General features: G+C 49.4%; 3 protein-coding genes across 3 annotated transcripts; 2 read left to right on the forward strand and 1 right to left on the reverse strand.

The window, feature by feature from the left end:
- Positions 1-593: 593 nt before the first annotated feature.
- On the forward strand, positions 594-2,991 carry MNR2 (magnesium transporter CorA family protein; the record flags this gene model as incomplete). Its single annotated transcript, XM_043280046.1, has 3 exons — positions 594-2,614; positions 2,669-2,871; positions 2,921-2,991. The coding sequence occupies 3 exons, from the start codon at positions 594-596 to the stop codon at positions 2,989-2,991; spliced, it is 2,295 nt and encodes a 764-aa protein (XP_043137664.1).
- A 2,405-nt stretch (positions 2,992-5,396) lies between these two features.
- On the forward strand, positions 5,397-8,084 carry ACHE_50341S (putative phospholipid metabolism enzyme regulator; the record flags this gene model as incomplete). The annotated part of the gene is made up of 1 exon (XM_043280047.1): positions 5,397-8,084. The coding sequence occupies one exon, from the start codon at positions 5,397-5,399 to the stop codon at positions 8,082-8,084; it is 2,688 nt and encodes an 895-aa protein (XP_043137665.1).
- A 4,729-nt stretch (positions 8,085-12,813) lies between these two features.
- On the reverse strand, positions 12,814-15,002 carry ACHE_50342A (uncharacterized protein; the record flags this gene model as incomplete). The annotated part of the gene is made up of 3 exons (XM_043280048.1): positions 12,814-13,217; positions 13,270-13,305; positions 13,364-15,002. 3 exons carry the CDS (start codon positions 15,000-15,002, stop codon positions 12,814-12,816), a joined length of 2,079 nt encoding a protein of 692 aa, XP_043137666.1.
- Positions 15,003-16,049: the final 1,047 nt, after the last annotated feature.

Below are 16,049 nucleotides of genomic sequence, written 5' to 3' on the forward strand. Positions count from 1 at the left end.
TAGAAGAAAAATAAAGGGACAACACGAGGCCTGAACCAACGACAATTAAGCGATAAATCGAAAGAATCCAGTCAATAACAATGACGCCCACCCCTGAAAACAAGAATAAGCGGTCCACCGACGCTGCAGCCTCTTCGCCTGCACGCCGCAATCCAGATCACCCACCAGTAACACGTTCCTCGGGGTCAGCGCAAGAGACCCGCTCCGACAGCAAATCCGGGGCTGCTAGCAGCATGTCCACGCCCAAGCCAGCAAAGCGCAAGAAAAACCGCAGTAATCGCAAGCGTCGTCACCGCCGTCAGTCGTTTCTAACCGCAGAGGAATCAGAGTCTCAATCTCAGCAGTTTAAGCCCGCGACCGCTCCGGCTGCAGATTCGGTGGCGAGTGTGGCCCAATCGGCAGCGAACGATCAGTCGAAGTCTAGAGCGCGTCTGCCGTTTTATGGATTGGGGAGGGATTTGAGTGATACTAGTTTGGAGAGTGAGGCTTTGTTGGATCATCGGTATGGGCTTTATTTTATTATTTCCTATTTTTTATCGTGCTTTAATTTTCTTGGTTTCGTTTCCTTTGTTTTTTGTTTTCGATTTCATTCGATGCTAACTACTGGGCATTTTGATAGCCACCAACCCATGATGCGTCCACGTAGAGAAAGCCGTCTTGCTCAATCGTTCAAACCCGGTTCCCTCACAGCGGCTCTTCGTCCTGATACAGCTCGTGGAAACCTTTCCAGGAGTTCCCGCGTTGATAATGACAGTGATGCTTCGGATATAGACGATCGGACACCGTTGATGCGGCCTTCCTCCGGCCAGACTTCCAACGTGCCTCGATACGGGACGGACACCTTTTCAAGTCAGCTCTCAGCCCGAAAACGACAGCCTTCAGTGCAAACTACTTCATCCCGGACCTCTCGTCGCGCTCCTCGGAGTCCTACAATTAATGATCGCGATTATGACATCAACAACCCCCCGTCGATGCCCACCTCGCCAAAGACAGGTCCAGAAATGGGATATGATGATGCGGTAGTAACCGGTACTGAATTTGACTTCTCGTTGGCGAAGTCAATTGACAATCGAGTAGAGGCAGGGCCGCGCGACATAGTAATTGATATGGAGGGACCTCCGAACCATTCGGCCCCGTCATCCCCGCCATCCCTTCATCGTCGCCCATCGCAGGATGCGCTCCGGCGGCGCCGAACAGTGACCTTGCCAGTCGAGGAAGACGTTTGCTTCCCGACGGATGTACACTCGGAGGCCGAGGATGAACATCGGACGGCCCGAAATGGTGAGCGTCGACGGAGGAGGCATCGAGAATGGCCAGATCTGTCTATTCTCGAGGAATGGATGCGCGAGGAAAAGGAGGAACGTCATGGAGACTTCCGTTCGAAGAAAATCAGTGAACCGATGCTTATTGAAGGGCGGTTGCGACCTCAATATCAAGCATGGCGACGTGAGGAGGATGACGCCCCATATCGGTTTACTTATTTTAATGAGGAGTATCAGAGCACACTCCATGCCCAGAGTATCTCTGAACTCATCCAGCCAGGAGGGAGCTTCCGTGAGCTGTTCATTCCGGAACCTCCAGTACTGGAGGACTCATCGGACGACGAAGATACAGATTCTGAGCATGGCGATGGCGAACACTCCCATCATGACTATAACAACAACAATGCCTCTCTCAATGGAACTCACCCAACTTTTTCGGACCCCTTTTCGAACCACAATGGTGGCGGAATCGAAAACCACGGCAATGACGTTGTACCAGATACAAACCGTGATAGCTCAAAGCAACGCACTTCTATTATCGGCGAGGCTGTTTCAGAGGCACGTAATCATTCGGCTGAACCACCAACTGTACGGTCTCAAACTCCCTCTAAACCGAAGAAATACGGACCCCGACCGACCTTCTGGCTTGATGTGCTTTGCCCTACGGATGCTGAAATGAGAGTGATTGCAAAGGCATTTGGAATTCACGCTCTGACAGCAGAGGATATCATGATGCAAGAAGCTCGTGAGAAGGTCGAATTGTTCCGGAACTACTATTTCATCAATTACCGCACATTTGAGCAGGATCCGAACAGTGAGAACTATCTGGAGCCGGTTAATATGTACGTGGTCGTCTTCCGCGAGGGGGTTCTTTCCTTCCACTTTTCGCAAACACCTCATCCAGCCAATGTTCGGCGCCGCATTCGCCAATTGGTGGATTACCTCATTCTCAGTTCCGACTGGATTTCCTACGCCTTGATTGATGATATAACCGATGTGTTTGGTCCATTGATTCAAGCTATTGAAGATGAAGTCGACGAAATCGATGAGGTGATTATGCGCATGCATTCCGAAACCGAACGAGACGCTAGCACCAACAAAGATAGTCTGGCCAGCAACACTGTTTCGGACCCTCCAGCTCCGGGAGAGATGCTGCGACGTGTGGGTGAATGCCGCAAGAAGGTTATGGGCATGTACCGTTTGCTCAGCAACAAGGCGGATGTCGTGAAGGGGTTTGCGAAGCGGTGCAATGAGCACTGGGAGGTTGCGCCCAAGTCGGAGATTGGACTTTACCTGGGTGATATTCAGGACCACATCATGACTATGACCAGCAGTCTGACCTACTACGAAACGTAAGTCTCTGTGCTCTTGTCTTGGATAACTGTTTACTGACTCTATTTGAACAGCCTCTTGTCCCGAGCACACTCGAACTACCTCGCTCAGATCAACATTTTGATGAACGAGCGACAAGAACGCACAGCAGATGTGCTTGGCAAGCTGACCGTGCTGGGAACTATTGTTCTGCCACTGAACATCATCGGTAGTTTGTGGGGTATGAACGTCAAGGTTCCCGGACAGGATGTGGATAACCTGGATTGGTTCTATTCGAGTATGTCTTTCTCTTACATTTGCATTGAAATCAAGCTAACTGGTCGCAGTCACGGCTGCACTACTTCTCTTCGCCATTGCCGCGTTCTATATTGCAAAACGCGTGTACAATATTGTATAGATGGCACGATCACTATACCCACCCGGTCAATGAAGGCCATGATGACGAACGATACCTTTGGTTTATTCGCATATTATGAGTGGAGATAATGACGGAATACGTATAGGATGTCGTTTTGGTGATATACACAATGAATGTTGGAGTTGCTTTTTTTATATCGGTTTTGTTTGTTTGTGTTTGTTTGTGTTTGGCGGTTACTAGGTAGAGGGAGGTCTTCTGTGTTTGTACAAGTAGTCAGGGCACGTTGCCTGTTAGTATATATACAATTCTTGCTATAATGAATCTTTATTACTACGTACGCTATTGCATGATTTTGAACCGACTTCACGCCGCTTTTTACTGAGCAGCCCACGTTCCCGAAAATCAGATACAGCCCCCTTCTCGTACAGAAGATTCGGGGGATACACAGTCTGGCCAAAGAAATGTCTACAAGGGTTGAAGTAATATACGACAGAATCGCCAAAAATCCTATATTTGCAAGCGCAGTAAACGTCCGCGTTCGAACGGAAGAGACCCAAGCGAGGCCAGTCAATGTAGTTGCCGACATGGGTAATCGGGCATCTTAAATTTATTATGTGCTCACAATGTTCATTCCCTTTATTTTACATGACAAGGTGAGACCTCGAATGATCTAATTTACACGAAACTGCTATATACACGCTACAAAAGACATAATACACCTCACGAGCGGTTGGGCATCTACGGCTAAAAAGAGCGAAGCTGGGAGACATGTGCGGATGAGGATACTAGGATAAGGGCGCTATACTGCAGACTACCATCGTGCCGCTACATAATTCGAATATATGGCCCAATTCCTGGTAATTTTGGGAACTCCCAAGGACACGCATACGTTTACGGGTACGAATCCGTGCATCTCTGGTGCAGATTGTCTGACAATCTTGCCAGTATCGTAGTCCTCAACATTTCTCTTCAGTTTCCCAGTCATGACTTCCGCTCTAACCCTTGGATACTATATTAACTAACATTTGCCGTGTACCACAGTATATGAAGCTCAATCTGGAAAATGCGGTTCATGGCTGCAAGTTTCGGGCTCATTCAGCTTTAACAGGATTTTATTGTGGCTGATCATGTTATAGACGAAGTAAAGGAGGAGTATATGAGGGAATACGCCCGAGGTGTCGAGCCTCACTAGATGATTTTGCCAAATAGCATGGATGGCTACTCGTGAATATTAGTGGTATTAGGAGAGGATGATTTCCACTGCTATCAAGTCTTCCATCCCGTGACTAGTACTAGTAAAAACGGAGCGTGCCTGATAATTAAGTCTGGAACCCCGGATGAGGTCATCATGAGCCGATCGTAATGCCGTGACAGAATGTAACATACAGCACCATGCAATTGACTGTGTAATTTTGCCGCTCAGCGTCACATCTCGTCACGGCCTAGCCTGGTCGTTTTCGTCCTCATTATTCCTTCTTCCTTCCTCTGTTATTTCTCTTTCTCGACATATTCTCTTCCTTTTCTAATTTCTATACTCTCCTTTGCGGACTGTTTTATATTTCATTCATCCAACCGACCAACCGCCATTGTCCTTCCCTCCCTGTTCGCCCCGATCCGTGACCATTTCTGCGTCCCTGCCCTGACGTGGGCTACTATCATTGGCCTCTTTTAACTAGTCTACTGTCCAGTCCCGTTGCCTCCTGCGCTTTCCAGTCTTCCACCGCGTCCTCCGGATAATCCTGCGATTTGATCGCGGTCCTGTTTTCATCCTTGCTTCAGACAACTGCTTTTCGACCCGACGGCCGCGGTTACTCCGGAGAACTATACGTGATCTCCTTTACATCCATCGTGCAGAGAAGAAAGAGTTGGGAATAAAACGCGACAGAACATTGCTATTGTCTAAGCGGATCCATCGCCCGCTACTTAAGTGGGACGCGCCTTGGTTCTAGACGTTCCCGCCGGTCCGTGGGCAGTACTTTGCGGTGACATACATACGCCGACTGTACTGTACTTTGAGCTATGGATGCAGCCACGTTCTTGTCCGGGTTATGATTGATTTGGGTTTATGAAAGGATCCTGTGAAGTGAAAAAGCAACACAACTCGTCCAACCTATAGTCCTCCGTCACCAGGCACGATTCTCTGCTTCCTTACCTCCATTGGGTTTGAATCTTGTGTTCATCAGCATGTGGTCTGCGTCTATTCGTCCTCTGGCCCTATAGTCTGCGTAACGTGTTGTGTGTGACGAGAGATCAGCTTTCCAATTCAGTCTCGCTCTCCATTCCTTTCACTCGCACTATTCTTGTCCCTTTTCCGGCGCTTTTCGATTGGGGACCCGCGGGTCTTTTTTTTTTTTTTATTTTGTGGTAAACACTTGTCACTGGTTTCCTCTCGGGTCTTCTGACTTGTCCTCGTCGTGTCAGCAAATCCTAGCTTGACAGTGACCATGGCGGAGCCCGAGAGGTCGCCTTACCGCAACGGTATTGTGTCTAGTGGATCCAGATTGCCCAAGGAAGAGGATGAAGCTGCTGCAGGAGATATGATAGAAGTTCCACAGTCGACCGCCATTAAATCACAGGCCAAGTCCCCTCTCCTGTCCCAGACATCTAAAATCTCTTCCGCTACCACGACTCCCGGTGTTTCCGCTCCGCCCTCGACGGATACTTCGACTTTTTCTTCTCGCGAACCGTCTCCCGTTCGTACATCACTCCGTGCTGGCACGTCGAACTCCATATCGCAGTTACCGCCTTCTTCGCCGCGGAAGAATAGCCAAGACCGAAGTCCGCCCAGGTCCACCCCCGATCAAAATCCTGGTCCTGCGTCCTCTACGGTACAACAAACCTCATCACAGGCCGGTAAACCGCCCCTCCTCAGTCCTCCTTCGGGTACCGAGTCGGCCACCAATGCTTCCAGTCGTGATAAGTCCAACATGCCAGTATGGGCCACGTCGCGCCGGCCAGACCAAGAGTCGACCCAACCTAATACTTCGAGCAAAAGGTCCTCAGTACCCTCCCCCGATGACCTTACCGCCAAAGGAGACCGTTCCATGCCTCGAACTGTGAGCAGGGGTCTCAACGGCTCGAGCTCTGCCTTAGAAACCGTACAAGAGATGACCAGTGACCACTCGTCCCCGTCAAACGGCACGATCCTCAACCAGCCCTTAACGGAAGAGCCGCATTTGGAAAAGATTGACGAGGATGCGACTCCGAAGGCCAACAAACAAGGTGTGGAAAGCGGTAGCGAAAGTGGTGGCAACAAAAGTTCGGAACCGATGGATGAGAAACGCCGCAAATCTTCGACTGGCGCGAAGGGAACCGGCACCATCATTCCGAAGAGATCTACCACATCCTTGAGCGGGAATGGTGCACGTGGAAAACCTACTGATGGATCTGTACGGAATATGATTGTCGAAACGGAAACGGTCAGCTCCATACCCCAGGTCTCACTGAGTGCAGCCACTGGGGATCGAGGGCATACCGGTCGTGTCGATCCTGGTACGCTTCGCATGAAGCCCAGCACAGAAACGATTCGGCCGAAGAAGGAAAAGAAGAAGGCCCGCAAACCGGCTCCGCTACCTAGCGGTGCAGCGTCGTCGAAGGCCGACATCTTCGAGGCCAAAGTGGCAAGCGCAGTGGACGAAGCGGACGTTTCCGATTCTGACGAAACATTCGTTTATGAGTCCAACCCGCCCGATCCTTATCCTGTCCGGCAATCACGGTACCATTCTCGAACACCGAGTGCTACCTCCATGGCCAGCCAAGCCGATCAGTTTGGCAGTCGGGCACGCCCAACATTGCCGTCTGCTAATCATAGCGTTACTGGCAAACGAAGTATGAAATTCACGAATAATACCTATAGTAACAGTCTGGATGGAGACGCTGGCGATGAAGGACCCAGCAATGCACGGCACGATGGCCCTGCTTCTCACACACGCCACCATCACATCGGACGGTATGGACGCAACAACTTGTATCCGTCCATCTTTGACAGCGACTCGCCGTTCCCTCAGTCACATTCGTATATCAAGTCTCCTCGACACTTTGTTGGAAGCGGGTATCGACAGTCAAGACAACCCGGGTCTCGTGGAGTGCCAAACTATCGCACCATGGGTCATTCCAAAAAGGCAGGAGATATGTATGGCTACGACTATGATGCAGAGGGGGCAGATGATGAGCGTACGCCGTTGGTCGGCTCACCGCGCATGCCGCGAAGTCGCCACGGCGGTCGACGGCCTAACAGTGCTAGTGTCCGTCAAATGGAATACATGCACCGCCGGCGTGGCTATATGTCACGATATGGACTCTGTGCCGCCGTTTTCCTATTACTCTTTCTGATTATCGGAGGTGCCACTTCGTTCATTGTTGCAATCACCAAACCACTACGGGAAGTCCACGTCGCTGCCATTCAAAATGTGTTGGCTTCCGAACAGGAGCTCATGTTGGATCTCAACGTGCGAGCTACCAATCCCAACCTGTTTCCGGTGGTTGTTGACGATATGGATGTCAACATTTTCGCCAAGAGTCGATTTGTCGGGACAGACAAGTTCTGGCGTGAACATGGCTCTGAGCTCGACGACTTTCCTCCTGTTGAACCTAGGAGTTCGGAAGACCCGTCAGACCAGCTGGTGCACGTTACTGACGGGGTCGACCACGGTACCGATCCCATTCCCAACGATCCTGTTGGAGATCCACAGACAATGCTCCTTGGCCGTGTATTCCGCTTCGATTCCTCTCTTGCCTTCGAGCCCTCACCATGGAACTACATGGCATCATCTTCCAAAGGACAAATTCGTCTCCCGCGTCCAGGAAACAAGACAGAAGAAGGTGGCACTGAACGATGGGAGCGAGTTTTACAGCACCCATTTGACCTGATTGTTCGCGGTGTTATCAAATATCAACTACCTCTGAGTTCACGGTTCCTTTCTGCGTCGGTCAGCTCGAGTGTCAAGGTGACCCCGGATAAGGGTGATAATAATGGTGGTGGCCATAATGGTGATGATGACTCTGAGCATGACCCTGAACATCCCCCGAGCAACGACACGGTCAAAATCACCTCTCGGAGACTACCTCGTCGATATACATTTTCGGAGAGGAAAGACACGATTAATATATTTGAACGACCCTTTACGGCCTGATTGATACGATAGCGACAACTTTGATCTCTTTTTTGCTTTCTCTTCCCTGTATATCCTTATTGTACTGGCTCGTCTATACATTCGATTCATTCGAACTATTTTCCTTTCCCTGGTTCTGGCAATTAGGCGAAGAGGCCATGCTAGTGACCTTTGTCATACCACTTTTAACTTCTATCTTCTTTTCTTCTGTATATTTCCTGGTGTTGTGATCTTTCGCTACAATGGAGTTTAGAAGCCTCCCTGTCTTACGGAGTACTACTGTCTTACCATGATATCCCATACAGTCTGGTCTGTCATTTGAGGACTTTTATTTCTTTCGTTCAATATTATTGCTTTCTTACCTTTAATGTGGTGCTGAACGTGTGGCATAAAAGCATTGAGACCTGGATGGATTCTTATGCATGAGGATGGCATCTTTTCCTCCTGCTTTAGGGGAGAATTACGTGGTTCTGTTCCTTAGAGACTGCCCCTGAGATATATTTGAAGATACTCAATTCGAGGTCTCGACCAAATGACTAAACAGATAGGACTAACGTAGTCGGTAAGCGAGTCGGCCACGTAAGCGAGTCGGCCACCTCCGAGCTATGTTGAGAAACAGACCTACTTTAAACTCCCCAAAAATGCATTTATATATAAAAACTAATTACTGCTGCGACTAGGACAATGAGTTCTTTTATGTCCCAAAACATTGCAATCAGAACACCGTGGTGGCGCCCGTACATGTGGTTGAGATGTAGATGGTGCGGTCTCCATCTGTATAGTATCTTCAGCTTCCTGGGCCTCATTCCTCCGCTGCATAAGGTCTATGCCTTCTTGGATAGACAGGCCACCTGTATGAGCTATCTGTCGCTTGGATCGCTTCTTTTGTTGCCGCTTTTTCTCATGTGCAGCTTGTAAATCCTGGACTTCTTTGGTGAGAAGGATTGCGGTATTCATGTGGATTTCACATCCTTTGACAAGCCGGTTTATTGCATCATTTACTGGGCTCGGAGGACTCTCTGTACGCTGCCCTAGAAGCTTCTTGATTGTAGATGCCTGCTTCTCTAGTTGCTTGAGATTGTGGGGTGTTTTAGGTGCTGAATCGGTAGATCGGCTGCCTGGTGGTGTAGGAGTCTTAAGCTGTATATTAAGCTTCTCAAGCACTCGTTCTGGATTAAATGGGACCAATCCAGCTGCTGCAAAGCTGTTTTTGATATTCTCAGTCTTAAAGACTTCTGTACGGGCTTGTGGATAGGCCTCAAGAAAGTCAAGTTTGTCAATATGGTTGAAGTTGCGCCGTGCCTTATTCTCAACCAAACGGCCATATGCCTTCTTCAAAGGCGCGAAACAGCCCACATCAAGAGGTTGTAGAAGGTGCGATGAATGTGCTGGCATGCAGATTGGTATAATATCATTTTGATTGCATATTTCATCAAATTGAGGTGTTAAATGACTTCCATGGCCATCAAGAATCAGGAGGCGGTATTTTCCAGTCATACGGCCATTTGTAGCTGGAATAAAGGTATTTCGAAGCCATTGTAGTCCGATTTGATCAGTTGTCCATCCGTTATCACTGACTTCAATCCTCCAGTCCTTTGGCAAGGCCTCATCTTGATACCATCCCTCAATATGGACCTTCCCTTTGAAGATAATGCATGGTGGTAGAGCCCATCCTGTAGAGTTGATACACTCGATAGATGTAACCCATTCCCGGTTTCCTGGCTGTACAAGAAAGGGCCGGCCAGTCATCTCTGCTCTGGTAACTACTTTAGCAGTAGCTATAAGGCCCATTGCATATCCTGTCTCATCAAAGTTGTAGATATCTTCAAGCGCAATCCCATGTTGCATGATAGTAATTTGCACCCGATCAAACCACTCCTTGATGATTTTGGGGTCTTCACACTCAGCACGTTGGTAGTTATAGCGTCGGGAGAATCGGGATTTAAGCATGTCATGGCGTTTGATAAAGTTATAGACCCATTTATCTCCAACAGTTGTTGTAGTTGTATGGCCCCGCTTTGAGAGTAGAATATTAGCCATTTCCTGAATATGAGCTGGTCGGGGAGCTGCTCCACGTCGATCAAGTGATAGTATCCATTGTACAAGCGATTCCTCTTCATTTTGAGTCATTTTATGATTATTTGCGCGTGTCTCATCCCGATATGTCTTTCCGCGTAGCCGGTCTTGGAGAGTAGAGCGTGGCACATTATAAACACGTGCTGCTTCACGAATATTGGATATTTCATTATTGTTTAAAGCAGATATTGCAAGGAGCATCCTCCCCTCCTGCTCAACTGAATTTTTTGATTTGGTATGCGATTTTGGTGGCATGGTATTGGTTTGAAGTGCTTCAATCATATTATGACTCGTGAAATCGGAGATGTGGCCGACTCGCTTACGTGGCCGACTCGCTTACCGACTACGTTAGTTAATATCTCGAAAGACCAGTCATGTCATATTATTCCAGAGCTTGATTGTCTGCGTAGCATTGTACATTAATGTCAGAACAGAATACCACCCCACCAGCACTGATGCTTTCTTCAGGACCAATATGAATGTACAAGAATTACTATATCATATAGGAATCCAGCTTCAAGCTGCCCAGCAGAAGAAAGAACAAGTGGCTTGCAAACAAACCTCACTTTCTCAGACAATGCAGCATCCCTCACAGCAAATGCCCATCCCAATTAAACCCCACAAAAGGCCCAAGTAGCCTTCGCAGACTCCTCTTCCAAGTTAACATACCCAATATAAACTACAAACCTCTTCCCAACCTCAACACAACAGCTGATTGACTCTTATCCACCCCCTCACCAGAAACACAGCCGACTGCGTCGTCGCCCCTCTTCCTCGCTAGTGTACTGTAAATTTGAGTATCAGTATATAACAGGCCATAGGGGGTATATTAACGACGAGGGCTTACACGGCCGAAGATGACTTAGGCCATGTGACTTCCTTCCATACGTGGTCTTTGTCTTATGGAAAATGCGTCGGTTTATGGGCTTAACATACACATATCTCTCGGTTATCATCGTCACAACCCAGAGAGTAACGCATCTCTGGTGATCTCTCGTTCTCGATTGCAAATTTGTAAGCTAGTCCAAGCGGCGACATTTTGAGAGAAATATCACGCACGACAAGCGCAATGTGACGCCGCTTCTTAAAGAAGTTACAGTTCCCTTTTAGGCCATTTGACTATAGAGCAGAGATAGCATGGTATTCAGGAATATTTCTTGCGGGAATCTTATGCTTTATGCTTGCATGATATAATATAAATCAGTAGTCCTCATAGGCCTCCTTCAAAGCTTGGTCCCAGCCTCATCAAGGCTTGTCGTCCAGATGGGCTGACTGCGCCATAGCATCAACCCTATCGCGGGTGGACAATTTGGTGCTTCGAAAGCCTAGGGACAGCAACCTTGCATCCTTCTCGGATGTCCAAGTCTGTCAGCAACATCTACCTCTGTATTAGTCTTGCAGAAGTAACAGCACAATGTAATGTGGCCGGTACCGTAAGGTAACCAAGAAAGCCAGAGCAAATGTGCTGCCGATACTTGCTATCACTATGTGACACTGCTGCATCATAGGTACTCCGGCTATCTGTTGGACTTAACAAAATGGATGTGCATCTGCTGCTCTTCTTGAGCAATTTGCTTGAGATGTTCGCTATTACTTCTTCCACTTCTTTTGGGGCTGTATGTCCCCCATTAAGCAAACGACAATCATGTTCACCAGGAACCCATTGCTGACAAGCTCCTTTTATAGAGGATGCCCTTCAACAGCAACAAAAGTCGACCGGCCGGTCATATGTTCACTAACAGTAAACCATGCCACACGAGGGCGATATCCATATAGACATTAAGAGCTCAAATTATTGATTGCTGATCTTCTCATTCCATTTTGGTCTCGATCATGATTTGGACCACTTTGTTTTCGAGGCTGTCGTTCTTTGTCATACAATTGGCTGAGACATTTATCGTATAGAGGACAACAGAGCTTCTGGGGACAACGTATTATGAGAGTTACTGATTTGTATAGCCATGTAGTATCGTTCATGGCGGATGGATGGATGGAACGAAGGAGGATGGAGGATAGAAGATCAAGCACTTTTGGAGCAGTGAAGGGCTGGCCCTTGCTATTAATTACTATGGGTGAGACATTCACAGGACTTCCAATAGGTAACACTCTATCCTCGCTTCTAGACATACGGACTAATATAATAAAAGATCATATAAACCACAACAATCAATTCATAAAACGAAGTACATCATCATTTGGGCGTAATCATCAAGTCTCATCACGGCATATCGAATCATAAGATGAACAACTTGCATCATCACAAAAAAAAAAAAAAAAAAAAGCACATGACGAAATCTAAGCAAATATTCTGTCAAGAAAATCCTGCATCGAATGCCCGAGGGGTTGTTCATGTTCACCTTCCGTCAGAAGTCGGCCGTGCGAGTCGAATCGATCGGGTAAGTCAATTGTCGAATCAGAGCCGGAACTAGGAGACAATTTGTCTTTGTCGTTGAAAGGGGGAGGAGAATAACTGCGTGAAAAACGATGGGAATGATGGCGAGAATCATCAGTCGAGTCACTGTCATCCGCATCATAGCCAGGTTCCGGATGACGGCCCGAATCTGAATCCAGGTCAAAAGCTACTGATTTTGGCCGTGGAGACCGACTACCGGCACGAAGCCCTTGCCGTCGAGGTGTTTCCGGAGGAGTGTGGACACCCTTTAAGCCTGAATGTTCAACTGTCAGCGACACTATCTTTCACATCACGGCCACCGTCCATGGACCCACCATTGGACGCATATCGGGCTTTGTGGGGGCTATAGCTTCGTGCCGTACTCACATGCTCTGGCTTCCGAGGTGGAGCGCCATAAGGACCCGGTCCTGGAGGAGGGGGATAGTGACGTGGAGGCGCACCAGGCGGAGGCGGGGCGGAGTAATCAGCGGGAGGGTATCGTGGGTCTGCCCCATATTGAGGACCAGGCCCTGGAGGTGGTGGATAGTAATTGGGGTTGGGGTGGTATTGGTTGTCAATCGGCTTGGGGGCAGGCGGAGGAGAAGGCGGGTAGGGCATGTAGTTTTGAGGCCCGTCGTATGGGTCATGGGATGCATAAGGATCATCGTGAACCTCATCTTCGAAGCCTAGAAAAGGTATCAGCATTGACCGAAGGCAAAACCAGTCGGATCCACTTACGAAGTCGTTCTCTCTCCGCGTCTGGTTCCTTGGGAGCTATAGATTGGAATGCTGTCAGCTATATCCTAGTGCAGCTCTGGTGCTCAGCACTCACCAGGGCGAGGTCTTGACCTGCTTCGGCTAGGCTCTGAGTCGGAGTAGCTATCGTCACTGTATCTACCGCCCCGGCTGCGGCTGCGGCTGTAACTGCGGTTTCTTGGAGGGCTGGGGCTAAACCCGGCGGCACCACGTGCGACAGGGTCCGAAGCATCAGAGTAATAGCCCGGAGAAGGAGTGCGACGACCATAATAATCGGCTGGTGGGATGCTGCCGTGAACAGGGTGATCGCCGTACTCGATCAGATTAGCCGAATCCCTTGAGGGATCAGGGTACACGTCTGACGGGGACCTGTCACGGGACGACGACCTCCGTCTTCCCCTGTGCTTGGATCTGTCCCGCTTCTCCTTATTCTTCTCATAGAGTCCAGTAGCGGCAGCGGTACCCAAGCCACCCGCCACAATAGGGAGTGCTTTCCGCACTTTGCTGCGAGAACGGGAGCGGTCGCCCTTCCGAGAACGCGAACGACTGTGATGTCTGTCTATGAGACCAGCGGCCGCGGCACCTGCCAAGCCGGCACCTGCCATGTGCTTGCGTCTCTGGGATTCACTGCGATGGTGGTCATCACTCTCACTCGGGGCGCGCGAGCGAGATGAGCGACGATGGCGTGAGCGGCTGCGACGGTCGTCGTTTGAGTTATTGTTTTTATTGGCCAAAGCCACACCAGCAGCAAGAGCAGCAGCGCCAAGTCCCAGACCGGTAAGGGTCTTTGTGCGAGAGCGAGAACGGGCATGGCTGCGACTGCCGTGCGAGTGGCTGTGACGATGGTGGTGGTGGCAGCGACGGCGGTGATGATGGTGACTATGATGAGATCTCCGGGAGCTTCGATCATCATCGTCGCGAGCACGAGAACGGGAGCGATGCCGGCTCTTACTACGGTAGTAGTCTCTAGCCCGCGACCCGGCTTCGACGGCGACGGCACCTAGGGCACCAGCGCCGACGTCTCGGCCGACGCGACCAGCACCACTCGACACATCGTCCCCGTGCCTCTTGCTTCGGCTGCGAAGCATTTCTGCTGCGGCGACACCAACAACGGCGCCCTCGGCCATATGACGCCTGTGATGAGGGTGTTCGTCACGTTCACGAGACGAAGCACGAGACGTAGCCCGGCTATAGTCACTGTAGTCTCGGTCATCACGACGGCGGGGTCGCTGAGACAGGGAATCTGCAGGACTGAGCTCGTGGCGAGAACGACGGTCATCGTCATACTCGCGAACACGGCGGTAGTAATAGTATCCAGGATCCCGATCATACCCAGATCGCGGGGCAACGTCGTATCCAGAGGTGCGTGGACTGGCGTAAACTGATCGAGCTTCATTGATTATTATTGGCTGGCCTTCGCAAATGATAATGGGAGCAGGGGGGTAGTCGGGCGAGGGGAGGCTGTCTTCAAACCGGGTGTAGCGATTGTACTCACGTTCGTAGGGATCATCATGTCGGAGGTCACCGTAGATTCGCGGGTCTAACTCATCTTCCATTCCAGAAGTAGAGCGTTCGTCCCAATCACGGGGTCGTCGCACAACCAGGTTGCGATCCTCCTCTGGTGGAATGACGTAACGCTTGACCGAGTAGGAGGAAGAACGAGGCTCGTCCCAATCGCGATAAGGATCACGATAAACAGTGTTATGTGCCGACATGGCGGATAATCAATAGACGGTTGTCTAGAGAAGTGGGAAAGAGAGAAAAGAAGAAGAAAGGGAAAAAGTGCTGGGAAAAGAGAAAAACAGGGAATAAACGGCTCGGAGGGGCTGGTGGGGTAGGAGGGCTGAATTGTCGATCGCGCAAACAGAGCACAACGAGAAACAAATGTCCAGAGTAGCAAACGCAATAAACGAGAATTTGTGAATAACGAGTCAGGTCTGTCCTCGTAGGACCAGGAGGGGTGTTGGTGGACTCGGTTGTCAGCAAGTAGTGTGCGTTGATACAATCAAAAACACTTAAAGTAGACGAGTTTCAGTGGTATCTGAAGAGAATACAAATAAGATGGATAGGATGATGCAAAAGGATAGAGAGAATGAGAGGTGAAGAAGAAAAAAGAAATGGACTCAAGAGACGAAGAAGAATAAAGAACACAGCCACGTGAGAGAACTCGTGATGACCTCACTGGCAGGTCAATGGATTCCCTCAGCTTCCGTTGACAAACGCCACAAACGCCCGAGACGCCCAGAGTGCTGGTGATAGGGCAGATGACAGGTTTCCACTGTGTTCTCGCCCACTCTGTGGCTGTGGCGATTCAAGTTTTGTGCCGGATCCTCGCCGGAAGGCTGAGTTGCCCGGCGCCCGGTGGAAGTACTTTAGTACTTTTGTGAAGTCATAACGGCTGCTACTGAGAATCAAGAAAGCAGATGTTGATATTTGATATCTAGATATCGAAAACACTGGAACCGTGGAGATTTCATCCATGGTTGATTTTGCTCCCCGCGGATAAACACCGGATGTGTTCCATGGCACGGCGCACTCCTTTATTTTTCACTGTCTACTCTGTATGGAGATTTGAATATGCAGGACCGGTGAAAATGAATCCTTTGCCGTGTGAGATACAGCGTGCCTTGCACAGAGCATAATCATCTGTCACCTGACCAGGAGCCACTGTCATGGACGCAACAGGTGTTTGACACTTTGTCCCCATGTTTTGCTCTCGATTTTCCGAGTCACAACAACGTCACAAAGCAGTCTTGCTGAAT

This window comes from Aspergillus chevalieri, chromosome 5 (assembly GCF_016861735.1).
Source record: "Aspergillus chevalieri M1 DNA, chromosome 5, nearly complete sequence".
In the NCBI taxonomy this organism is placed as follows: Eukaryota; Fungi; Ascomycota; class Eurotiomycetes; order Eurotiales; family Aspergillaceae; genus Aspergillus; species Aspergillus chevalieri.